Source organism: Seriola aureovittata, chromosome 6 (assembly GCF_021018895.1).
Source record: "Seriola aureovittata isolate HTS-2021-v1 ecotype China chromosome 6, ASM2101889v1, whole genome shotgun sequence".
Taxonomy (NCBI): Eukaryota; Metazoa; Chordata; class Actinopteri; order Carangiformes; family Carangidae; genus Seriola; species Seriola aureovittata.
This window is the reverse complement of record NC_079369.1, coordinates 5,119,468-5,132,631: the sequence shown is the minus strand read 5'-3', so window position 1 is coordinate 5,132,631 and position 13,164 is coordinate 5,119,468. Positions and strand designations below refer to the sequence as shown.

At 40.4% G+C, this 13,164-nt stretch overlaps 1 protein-coding gene across 11 annotated transcripts in view; it reads right to left on the bottom strand.

Annotated features, from left to right (window-relative positions):
• Nucleotides 1-13,164, bottom strand: part of mcf2l2 (MCF.2 cell line derived transforming sequence-like 2) — a 111,711-nt gene that overhangs the window by 71,200 nt on the left and 27,347 nt on the right. For all 11 annotated transcript variants that reach the window (XM_056379393.1, XM_056379397.1, XM_056379391.1 and 8 more), the window contains 13 exons: nucleotides 10,398-10,512; nucleotides 9,591-9,681; nucleotides 8,887-9,000; nucleotides 8,589-8,705; nucleotides 8,279-8,428; nucleotides 7,119-7,243; nucleotides 6,897-7,011; nucleotides 6,217-6,336; nucleotides 5,795-5,986; nucleotides 4,613-4,804; nucleotides 4,332-4,518; nucleotides 4,043-4,146; nucleotides 517-605 (listed from right to left, as the gene is read on the bottom strand). In XM_056379393.1, coding sequence (XP_056235368.1) covers nucleotides 517-605; nucleotides 4,043-4,146; nucleotides 4,332-4,518; nucleotides 4,613-4,804; nucleotides 5,795-5,986; nucleotides 6,217-6,336; nucleotides 6,897-7,011; nucleotides 7,119-7,243; nucleotides 8,279-8,428; nucleotides 8,589-8,705; nucleotides 8,887-9,000; nucleotides 9,591-9,681; nucleotides 10,398-10,512 — 1,711 coding nt within the window. The remainder of the gene's footprint in view (nucleotides 1-516; nucleotides 606-4,042; nucleotides 4,147-4,331; nucleotides 4,519-4,612; nucleotides 4,805-5,794; nucleotides 5,987-6,216; nucleotides 6,337-6,896; nucleotides 7,012-7,118; nucleotides 7,244-8,278; nucleotides 8,429-8,588; nucleotides 8,706-8,886; nucleotides 9,001-9,590; nucleotides 9,682-10,397; nucleotides 10,513-13,164) is intronic.

The window sequence follows — 13,164 nt, the reverse complement described above, 5'->3', positions numbered from 1 at the left end:
GGCAAAACAATACCGGACACAAAATACTCTTCCAGCAAGAGTGTTTTTATATATATATATATATCCTAACAAATGTCTGGAGAGGATCTTTAAACAAAGCAGCTGTATATACAAAACTCGTGATGCTAAGGTGGCTCTCATCTGGCTGCCTCTGTACAACACAGAGCTAAATTAAACATGGATAAATTCCACACTGGAGTCCGACATCACCACTTGCACTGTCTCCTGGATGTTAACTCTTACATCATCACCTCTGTCTGAAATGTGCTCTTCACATAAACATGTTGTAAGTGCTACAAATCACTATATTAAAGCACACTTACTTAAAACTATGCACAAAGAAATGACATATAACTGATGCTCTCAGGAAATTGAATTTAGCACTGCAGTGCTACATGATCCCTTGTTTTCTGACACGGTGACACAATGGTGTTATCTTGTCATTATAGTGATGTTACAGTGAAGCAAAGAACAGCATGTGAGCATGTGATCCACACCTGCGTGTTCTGTCCTTACCTGCGCCTGTTGGACAAACTCTCCTCTGTCTCATTGGTCACAACGACATGGGTGGAACCTCCTTGGCTTTCCTCGTGCATCACCTCAATCTGCGACACAAACAAACACATATACATACAGTATACACTTAATTCTCAAGGCACGGGCTTTGTATATTATGTACCATTACAACAAAAACTAAAAACTAAACGTTAACTTGTCTTTTTTTCTCAAGCTTTGATCCAATAGAGCTGTTTAATGTTACATTCAGGCAATCTTTGTCAACTTGTGGTCAGAAAATGACCACCACCATGCAAACACCATAAAGACATGCTGTTTATGGTGTTTGCCTTCAGGTGGTCATCAGTCACTAGGTAAATATTTAACTGAACCAAAGGTGAAGCCACTGCTGAATGCATAGATTACAAGCTGCTTTTTGTTCCTGTCAGCAGCCTGGGTATGAAGGCTTCACTGCACAGGCTAGTGTAATGACTTACTGTACCCTCGCTATAAGGTGGATTAGGGAAATAGCAGCATATGCACATATTAACCTAATACCTTGTTTACAAATTGCATGAAACTGAAACTTGCAATGAAACTTGTTTAGCACTACTACAGCTTTAGTGGCGTGGCGTTCATGCGTCTTGCATCCTGAAAAAAATCCAGACCGGATTTTAAACATGTTTGTTTACACCACATGTGTCTCTGTTGGCCAGATCTCAAAAGTGATAGCAATGGAAATCTACTGTTGTCATTTTCTTTTTGCCACTCTACCACAGAATCAGTAACAGCCGTACTTTGCATTAATAACATGGTACCAGCATGGAGGCACTTTGGTTCATTTGCATTGACATCAACACCCAGGAGTTCTTGTGTGCACCAACATCCATGAGGTGCATGTGTGACAGGTGGAGTTCACTAAGGTTCACAAGGGAAGTGTAATATGCCCAGATAAAACTGTGCAAGAAAAATCTTTTCACAGTTACAATTTTTTGTTTGTCTTTTTGTGACATCTCTGTGCTTCAGTACATTGGCTTTAAATGAAACCATAACTATGAGGTTAATATTTTCCTCTTTAATTTGAGGGTGTTTACACACATGAATTGTAGCTTTACTTTTTACTTGTAGCTATACTGCCCCACAGAGGCAAAAAGCAGTAACTACAGAAGCAGCCAAGTTGGAAACAAGGGGGTTTAAAGTTTTCAGGCTTGACAGCAAACAGAAGTTGGAAAGAAACTTAAGTTCAGATAATGCATTCTGGCTTGGTTTTTATGGTCCTTTTGTAGTTAAAATTTAAAAGATAGTTTTTACATATTTCTATGGCATAAGATTTAAACGGATCTCAGAAAGTCAGAGTCTGCAGGTTAAAACTCAATCTTGACCGAATATGTAGTTGCTGTGTTTTACCTTTGTAGAGCTGTACAGTTTAGTGGGCCGAAGACAATTTGACCAGTTAAGATAAACTTGTCATGTTATCTAATATTTGGAGTCAAATCTTTTCATTCATCTTCTGTCTGAAGTCTATGATCCATAGACATTAGAACAAATAGTATCTCCCCTGGTGAGGCTCTGCCAGGCCTCAAATGCAAACTGACATTTTGCCTTTCGATCTGATCTTCAGTGAGTGACACACCTGCACAGTTGGACTGAGGCCAGCTGACTGACTGCCAGTCAAGAACAGACCTGCTCTTTATGTATCTATATATATATACACACATGCATACATACTGTATATACAAATATATTCAATAAAAACCCTGCCTATTGCCACTTATAAATATAATCAGTTTATGTTTCTAACCACGGCTGACTACATGACGTTATTTGGCACAAGTATTCCCACAGAAACTCCAGAGAATCAGTGCCTTTCAAGGAAAATCTCACCAGCACTTGAAGGAAAAAAAACAAACCCTGCAGGGTTAAACTGAAGGCTTAAACACATGTAATTCAACAGGTTTTTAAAGCATGTTCAAAGAGGTTGATGCAACTAACAACAAGAAGTTAAACTACTTGGTAAGCTTCTGATTTTGGCACTGTGTTCACACAGGAGAGAGAACAGTGAAACGTGACACCTGACAGGCAGGTTTCCAGCCCATCAATTATGGAGGAAGGTTTATGGTCTAACACACCGACACTATCACTACACAGGCAGATCCTGTTTTTCAGCAGCACAAAATAACCTTTGGGCATGCATTCAAATTGTGTACACTGTAAACCGATTAATGAGATCAGAGCAAAATCGCAGCGTAGCAGCAGAAGGCAGCAGGGTTGCATAACGATTAGCCAGACCCTCCTTAAACCAGAGGCACTCTAAACCACGATCAACCTCGCTGACAAAACATTGAATCTCAACCAGCTGATGTTCTGGAGTTGATCTCTGACCTTTCCTGAGGAAAGAGTTTGGCTCTAAATGATCCGTTTTTGCTTGAGATTATCAGATGGTGTGTGAAAGTATTATTATAAGCATTACTGATACATAAAAATGATCCCTGTTTTTCAGGATCAATATTCAGGGTTTTGTTAATTTAACCTTTATATAACAGACCTCCAGTGCGCTGTTCTTCACTCTATAGAGGATATGCAATTAGGTCACTTTTCCATGTGATATAACCACCTCACCAAAACAAGGTGACTGTGAATGCCATGAATTGGGCGATCTGTGAAGTTATGTTGAAAAAAGAATCAGAATTGACATCAGTCTGTACTTGTACGCGACAGTGATCGAAATGTGACCAGGAATGTGGTTTCCTTCCACAGAAACTGACTACGTGTTTGTAGCTCCACACCAGGTAAGTTATGTTACCCTTAACAAAGCCTGACGTGAACACTGAGACAGGAGGCCCTACGTCAACATTTTGGGAAATGCACTTATTTTCTCTCCTGCCGAGATTTAAATGAGAAAATCAATACCAATTTCACATATCAATGTGTAGCTGGAGCCAGCTGCCAGTTAGATTAGCTTAGAACAAAGACCAGAAAAAGGAAGACCCAGCATGCCTCCGTCCAAAGGCAACTAAACGCTCCTAGCAACACCTCTGAAGCTCACTAATTACAATATTACATCTTGTTTGATTAGTATTTGGAACAACTGTAGAGGAAAAATGACAAGTTGATGTTTTATGGCGGGGGTTATGTGCTAGACCACTGTGAGCAGTTGCCAGGTAACCAGCAGAACCTCAGGAAAACGGGATATTACTGCTCCTGTTAACAGTCTTGAGACGCAGACTTTAGTTCCAGAGTCTTCAGAGTAGTGATGTCAACTCATTTAATCTCTCTTATACGGCCTGGTACTGAAATCCATTGTCTTTATGATACAGACCGATATATTTTGGTACTACTAAGTATCAGCTACTGAGTCTGTTATGCGGTACCACTTATTCATACTTAAGTGACTAAGAAAGTGACTGTTTAACCTAATTAACCACACATCTTAAATATTGGTACATTGTTGTACATTTTTAGGCGAGATGAAGAGGATCTTAAAAATCATTAAAAAATGCTATTTTTTGATGCAGTGAGATTTCAAAGTGGGACTGAAGGAGGGTACCTTGATGCCTCCCTTGGCCTTGCGTATGTTCTTCCTCTTGTTGGGATCAGCTTCGGCCTGCTGCTTGCCACTGTTCGAGTTATCAGAAGTTCTGCGAGCCAGAGCTGAAATGAATTGAGATGACACCAGCATAAATGATTTAAATCATTTCTCATGACGTCGAGATGAGTTCAGATTATCATATCATATCACAGTCATATCACAGCCAGTGAGATTTCAATAGTTTGAACCTGTTACACCAGATTCATCTTCTGCTGCATAAATTAGTTATAACAAAAATCCAACTCACGCTGCTGGCTCCCTGTCGTCCTGGAGGGGTTCTTCAGTGAGGGCCGTTTGGGAGAGGACTCAGGCCGCGGGGCGACGGGCTGGACTGGCCTCGTCTGTTTAGCTGACAGTCTCTTCAGACTGACGTGCCGCTTTTCAAACATCTCCTGGACATCCTCCAGCCGCTTCAACGCCTTCAGGACACTGGCCTGCAGGCAGGGAGCTCACTATCAACCCTGGTCCTCATTGTTTTTGTAACACAATATCCAGTCATCCTGTAGACTAATGTCTCGTGCACCATACCTTGATATCCTCCGACAGGACAACCTCATACTGGTTGTGGAGGTTCCTCAGCTCAGTCAGTTGGTTCTTTTCCGCCGACTCCAGAAAGCGTTCGATGTCGGTCAGCGCCGATTCTGCCCCTTCCTGCGACTGACACTTATCCACAGCCTGGGATGCCAGCAGGTAGATGCCAGACTCACACCACTGGTTTACCTGTACACGGCAGAGATTCAAACAGGTTCAAACTGATTTCAGTGGAGCAGACACCATCCGTTCCCGTGTGGCGGCTCAGTGGAAAGGTCATGTGTTGAAGTGCCCACTAGGATCAGTTGGGACCTTCAAATCATATTCTTCATGCAGTTTGGTGTTACATGATCACAGGACGACAACTTACATGCAGAATATGAGAAATAAGAACTTCAGAGTGAAATACAAATGGGTATGTAAACAGGAGAGGGGGGAAAAGATATTCTTTTCTAACTTCCTTCCTTTTCTTCTTCTACTACTGGATGATAAAATCCTCAGAGTCATTCACAGTCATTCAGTTATATGTCTAACTGCCATTTGATTTGCCAGTGTAGACACTGTAACTGTAATCAGGGGTCACATTACAAGTTTCAAAGAAGACTGGGGCCACATATTTATATGAACATTTTGGCTCATTGCAATAGCCATGATTTATATCAACAAATGTTGGCATGGTAAAATGCTACGCTAAGATGGTGAACTTGGCAAATAATATAACTGTTAAACACCATTTTGACATTGTGATCATTTGAGCATGCTGACTGTAGCCTTTAACTTAAAGCAACATTGTGCCTTAATGCAGCCACACAGAACCGTAGGGTTTTAGCTTTGTTTCATATAATGAGGGACTGACAAGAAAAAAAAAATCACAAGGTTGACAATGAAAGTAATTAATGGAAGGATGCATACAACCAAGGCAAGAATTTGACTTGAGGTCACAGACAGTGAAATGAAAGCAATTAAGTGATTTAGGAGATTAAAAACAGGTTCAGGAGCCCTCAATAAGTTAAGTCAAAAAGTTATTCAAAGACTGATACAAAGTCAATCTTTGGAGTTTTTGGACTTTTTTTTATCTACACATGCAATGATAGATGATCCAAGTGCAGGGACTCGTGTAGGGCTTGTATTTGTGAAAGTGACGTCTGTAGATGCGCAGAAGTCATAGTATGTCCTCACCTTTTCAATGCCCGTGTGTATCTGCAGGGATTTGGACAAGACGTCTGTCTTTTTCTTGGCCTCATTGCTGAAGTCATCGCAGACACGCCGGAGCTCTACACACTTGGGTCGAATAGAGTCCACAGCGTAGTGGTTGCTCTGGATCAGCTGGTCACCGTGCAGTGCATGGAGCTGGGCCTTTTCTAGTGTAGGCTGGAAGGATGACAATTCAGAATACATTATGGCAATTTCATTTGTGCACACAAAATGTCCACAGTGTTTTCTAATACATGAATCTTGCAAGTGTGACGCTGGAGTAGAATAAGCAAAGGATTGTTTCCAGCCTCACAACTCAAATGTTCTTATTAATGGCGTGTTCGTGATCTATAAAGCATTAATAAACTGACTTTGACCTTAAGTAATGTTTTGTGTGTGTGACTGACCTGAGCCTTCTCCTCCAGTGTTTTCAGCTCTGTTAGCAGCTGTTCAACTCTGGCCAGACAATCCCCGATGACTGATAAGGTGGTTAGACTGTCGCCCAAACTGTCGAGAGACACTTTGACCTGCAGGAAGAAAGATGGGAAAGAGACAGAAACTGAGAAAAGATGAACAAAATCACTTAATCCACACTGTAATAATATTTATTTTCTCATATCCTGACTCAGCTTCTCCTCAGTATATTTTAAGTCAAACATTCTTTCCATAAATACTGTATTAATGAATCAAGGTGTCATGTTAAGGCCGTTTCGCTCGTTTCATCTCCTGACATTAAAGGATCCTGAGAGAGGGTTCATTTCTTAAGCATGTGAAATGATCATGTTCAGTGTCAGAAATATGAAGGATGCAGATTCAATGAAACATACTGCAATAAGACACCAAACAAAAAAACTTTCCAGCAATTTTAGAACAAGAGGTGTCAGACGGGATGTGAAGCGAAGTCACTGTATTTACAACTTCCAAACCGGCTCAGCCGGACAGTGTTTTGTAAAGCTTGTTTTTCAAAGTATGATCTCACAGCTGAAGTCTTTTGAAGCTGTATGAAGAGGAGACACATGTGAGATCCAAAGGCTGCGAGCCAGAAGCATCTAGGCAGACAGAGAGACGGACAGATCTACAGATATACCTCTCTGAAGTCCTGTTCAAAGTGGCGTAGCTGCAGGCACTGCTCCAGTTTCAGATGGTGTTTACACCAGAACTGTTCAAAGGCGTTCTCCGTCTCATCCAGCTGGGCTAGGAGCCTGAAACACACAACAGGAACTTCATTACACACACTCCGAGAGTTTCTCCATGACTGCTTGGAACTGAGAAACATTATATATATATATAAAAAATTGCCGGCAGTCACCTTTCCACAGTGGTTTGGTTCTCAGTCTCGTCTGGGTTGAGTTTGTGGTTCTCTGACTTAGCTGCCTGCTCCTTGATACAACCTAACAAAGTGGTGCCCTGCTTCAGAGCTAGCTTTAGTTCATCCTGGTATGGAGACACAGAAGAGTTAGAAATGACATTAGCATCACCTGTAAAATAGCAGACATGTGTATGTGTATGTGTGTGTGTGTGTGTGTGTATGTGTGTGTGTGTGTGTGTGTGTGTGTGTGTGTGTGTGCCCCATTTCTACCTATCATTGGAACATGCAATCTGTATCTGGTATGTTATCTAGATAATGACTTTTGCTGGCCCTTTGCATTTATACCCTGTATATGCAAGGGTCGACCGCCTGACCTTTGTGATGCATGCTGTTAAAGCAATGCTGTTGTATTATATGTGCTCTTGAAGCGTTAGCACTGTGGGACATAACAAAGCCATTTGTGTCCATGTCCTCATGGTATGGGCCTGATCACACCGGCATTTAAAAAGGCAAAATTTCAGACTGAAATAAATGTATTTCAGTGGATTTGCTGCAACTCGTGGACTTGCTTTCAGAGGTGAGGTAAATTTACACTGATAAACTTTGACCCATTAATCAAAAAGACACTATCTTGTTTGTGCTGACCTTAGAGGGAATTAGAGAGACTCCAAATTAAAGCTGTGTGATACCATCAAACTTTTAATAACCCTACTTTGCCAATTAACAAGCGATGAGAAAAAGCTTTCCTCTTCCTATTCATTTTGCCACAAACTACCTGAGCCAAAAACAACGGTAGCCAATGCGTGATCCCCAAAGTAATTATAGGCAAAGCCTCCAGCACCAATTTTACAAATGAGTCTCTCTGTGCCACTTTCTGGTGTGACCGGGCACTGATGTAACTCTCAGTTTCTCTCAAGCCAGTTGACATTTATTTTATCTCACTCAAGCAGAAGACTTAGAGCCTCGTATCACCTTGTGCCAAGTTAATACAGTGGTATGGATTTGCATTTGGGAACCAGTGCAAGTTTTTTTATTATTGTTGGCCATTGGACATCCGCATTTTATGAATCTGTTTCAGCCCAACCACTGATTTTTTTTGTTATGTTATGTTATGTCATGTCATATCTGTGTGAGTTGGTGTATTAAATGTGCGACATCACCTTGAGGTTGTTGTGTTTGTCGGTGTGCGCTGTGAGCAGGTCTTTTGTGCACTGGACGTCATTGGGCAGCTCCGTCTCTGCCAGGTCTGTCCCAAACTTCTGTAACATCTGGGCTGTGGTTTTCACCGTCATGGCAAAGTTCTCTATGGCCTAGGGAAGAAGATCCACATGTGACTCTGCAGCGTCCTAGAATGTAACTGACCATACGGTCGCTGAAAAGTCAAATCTGTGACGTCTCCACAGCCGTTACATTTTGCAAATTCACAAATCACAACAGCTAAAGTTAACGCATCACTGTATGGTTGCTCACAGTTCGGTGATGTATCCACTGACTGTGACAGTACTCCAAGCTTCCTCCAAGCTCCCGGGTCAGCTGCCCTTTATCCACATAGCCATGTAGGTCCGACAGAGAGTTCAGCATCACAATCTGCAAACACAACCAACGCAATACGACACTTTCAGTCATAAACAACATTACGTAACGGTGAGAGTGTGAATGAAAGTGTCATGGTCTAATTAACCACCTTTTCTGGCAAAAATAAAAACATTTTTCTTTGTGATTGAAGCTGATGTTTGCATGATGGTACTTGAGGTATGCTTATCAGTACCTTCATTTTAAAGTCATCCTTATGCAGCTTGATCCCGATGTCTGCTATAGCCCTCTGGAAGAACCTGGATGGCCTCAGCACCAACACCAGCTGCAGGTTTCCTGGAAATGCCCCCTAGATAACAAAATACCATGTAAATTTAAAGTACATCTTTAAGCCATCCCATCAGTTCATTCACTCATTCATTCTGTCATTTTCCTTAACTAGGCTACAAACACCAGCAGGCAAAATCCTGGGATGACAGTGACAGAGACAGTATCAAATCATTAAAAGACCAAATTATTACAGCAGCTTATTATGAGCTTAGCTCCACACGTCTGAGAGCTAGTTGATACTGCTGACTCAGAAGTCATAGACAGCCCAAGCCCAAATATATAAATCATACTTTTTGTCTTTTCACAGCTCATAAAATGAGAGTCACTGACATAACTGCAGCCTTAGAGCTATAGATTCATTTCTATTTTAAAACTGCGAGTGCATATACATCACAACAGTGACTCACAGTATAGGCTGAAGAATCCATTTTGACTCATAGAGAGCATAACTATTTCTATAATGTAAAGTCTCACTAGACAAGGCCTTATTCAACTGCTTTTAACATCCAAGTGCACATTGAAGATGCATTAATATTGTATATATATTATAATATATGCATGTATGCATTTATATGGTGATTTAAATACAAGGTGTCTTAGAGAACTTACAGCAATCCTTGACAGAGAGGCCTTCACTGAGCTCCATTTGTCCTTCCGCCGGTCGATGATGATAATGAAGCCGATACTGGCAGCATCCAGACTGCAGACAGGAGGTAGAGGAGATGTTAACCGGACTTCTACTTTGGACTGATATTTAGTGCTTGTGTGTAAACTGTGTCAATAAAATTCCCCAAAATCACCTGACATGATTAAGGCCCTAAAAGCACTTTCATTATTTCCGGTTTGTGTTTATCCATCGTTTTGTGTGATTTTATTTGCCTCAGTCCTGAAATGTTTTAATCCTGGTTCAACTGTGTAAAGCACTTTGTAACTTTGTTTTGAAAACTATAAATTAAGTTCATCATTGTTGTTATTATTATCCATTCATTCATATACTGCCGCTTATGTGGAGTCGGGTTTCGTTAGCGGCAGATGGCAAAGCGAGGTAGTCCAGATGTCCCTCTCCCCGGCAACGTTTTCCAGTTCCTCCTGGGGGACCCTGAGGTGTGAGATAAGGCTCCCCAGCGCGTTCTGGGTCTACCCTGAGGCCTCCTACCAGTTGGACGTGCCTGGAAACTCATTTCAGCTGATTGTATTCGCAATCTCATTTTTCTTTTTGGTCACTACCGCAGGCGAGGGATGGAACGTGGATCGACCGGTGCATCCGAAGCTTTGTCTTCCAGCTCAGCTCCCTCTTCCTCTCACGAGTACGATGCCTGCATTACGTCTGCTGTAATGCGTGACTTGATTATGTGAGGATAGCCGCAGTGAAAATGAAGTTTATGTGTATGAGAGTGTGTGTGTGTGTGTGCGTACCTGGGGATGCTGGTCAGGTAAGTAACTACATTGAGGAAGTCATCATCTGGCACTTCGCTGAAGCTTGAGTACTCTGGGAAGGTGATGATGGGGGCCCCATCTTTCCCTCGCCCCCCTGCAACACAAAACAACCACACACAACATTTACTATCCATCCTTCTTGCATAAAATCACCCTTCTGTCTGATAGTATCACATATACTATATATTTTGTATTAGCTTGTTCCAGCTTTTCACTGATGCTATATGATGTTATATTGAATGTTTATACTAGATAGAGATCACTTTATACTCATCTTGATTACAATCTATGGTATTGTATTGTTTGGTATTGTATTCCAGAAAGTTAACAAATTGGACCATTTATCTCAAGAAGTCAGAGAACATCAGTGAAATTTCTTTTGGCATGAATATATTGTCTTCTCTTTCCTTGTCTTTTATTGCCCTAGTTGCCTTTCAGCCCAGCTGTAGGCTGAACTAAATGCTAATTCCTTTAAAAACACCATTTAAATCCAGAAAGAAGGAAAAATATTTGACACATAAGTTAAATAACTTAGTCATGGAACATCCTGTAAAAAACTCTTTTAAAATTCTTAAGACAACCATGTTTCCAGCTAAAACTTCTTCCACAAAAATCCACAAGATGGTGACCTTGAGCTAAAAAGAAATAGCTCGATATGACCAAGACGTGCAGCGCTGAAATGGTTCTAACTTTGACACATAAAAGTTTTCCTTTTTTTGGTCTGACACATTTCACACATTCCCTTTTCTCTGCTCTATCACCTACAGTCTCACCAGTCCACACACACACACACACACACACACACACACACAATTAACTTGCTGAAGATGGAAAGTCTGTGCCTGACATGAAGTGTGTCATGTGGCCTCAGCAACACTCAGCAAGTGTTCACCCTGCTATGGCTTAGATTTGAATACTAACTTTAATGTGAGTATTTATTTTAACATTCATTTCTATGTGGGTAGCCATTACTTGTTCTCTGTCCATTCATCCATTATCTACGCTTGCTTAACCTGTGCAGAGCTACAGGTTGCAATGTGGTAGCTGACAATGCCAACTGCTAAGCCTCCACGCTGCCATTGTATTACTGAAAGAAAATCCTTTCAAAGTGAAACATCTGCTGACGATTCAGTTCACGCTTTCATTTCCTTGGTTTAACTTGGTCCTTACAAATACTTAAAGCTGCACTAATCAACAATTTTACATGAACAATGGGTCAAATGAATGTGAAAGATGTCGGCCACAACAGAGCTGAAAGCGGGAGTTAATATTGGGCTTAAATTCATCAGGTGACCCAGAACCACGACTCCAAATGAATACTAATGGCTAATGGCTATGAATAAAACAATACAATCATATTATCTTGAGAAGAAATCTAATGGAGGGGCATTTTTACATTTAGGAATAGTCAGCTGTTTGTGGGGAACAACATGACTTCAGTTCAAAGGAGGCTGAACCCTGGTTGTTGACTTGGGAGCAGTTAATGTTCAGCTCAAATTGTAGAAGTTGCAGAACTTTATACAGTGAAAGGTTTCGGTACAACTGTTTGAAACTTCTTGATTATTAATAATAATAATAATAATAATAATAATAATAATAATAAATAATAATAATAATAATTAATATTTTATTGTATGAAAGGTGTGATTATATAAACTGGATTTTATTAAATTATCTAATAAAAATTGATATAAGATTGGTTTTCATTTTCATGTACAGAAACTTGTGATGTAAAACACTCAGTGCCCCCTGCTGTTAGACTTGAATACTGCACGTGTATAATCGAACTCACAGGCACCTACAGCTTTTTGCATAGTTACAGTGACAAATCGTACCAGCGTACTTTGATGTCTAAATGCGTACGCATAAAGCACAGAGCAGGTAAGAATTAAATTATTGGCACCTTATTCTACAAAATAAGGAAGAGTAGGGTAACATAAGACACATAAGATAAGGTATTATTACTATAACATAACATTCAATATGGACTAGGTTCTGTGTGCTACAGATGAGATGTGTGTGTGGTTCATGGGTAACTCAAGGGTAACCAGTTTTACACAAAAACGTCACCCAACTGAAAGGATCACCATTCAGCCTGGGAACACAGTCATGTAATGTCCTCTGTATCTCTGGAGGAGCTCTGTCTGATAAACCACATGATGTCCTCAGGACATCTTTCCTTGGGTGCTATTGGCTGCGGTGCATTATGGGAATGTGTTTTTGAGCTACACTCACACAGGAGGAAACTCAGTCAGCCACTGCTAGATTTATATTCTTTTTTCTGATGTGGATTTCCCAACTTTAAAGAAGTGAAATGGCAAATTGCTCCTTCAATTTTTTTGCTGATGAGCACAAAAAAAACACCCTGACTTTGTAAAAGAATCAGGTTAAAAAATAATTTTCTCATGGATTTTACAACCACATTCATTCAAATGTTGTTTTATTTTCTGTTTCAATATGACTTTGTTCCGAGTCAAGAAGAACAGGTCAGCATATGCTTCCAATAACTGAAAAAAAGTTGCGTATTCTGTGGAAATTATACTTTTAAAATCTGTAAATAATCTTTTTCTAATATATAAAACAAGCATCACCATATTCCAGAATTTTCTCCACATTTAATTAACCACACAACAGAGAGCTCTTAAATTTTATCTTTAAATTTTTGGAAGTTGATGTGATTTCAATTATTTAAGTCATGTAACGTTCCTTCCATCTGAATACACAGAGTCACAATCTCTGGGTTGTT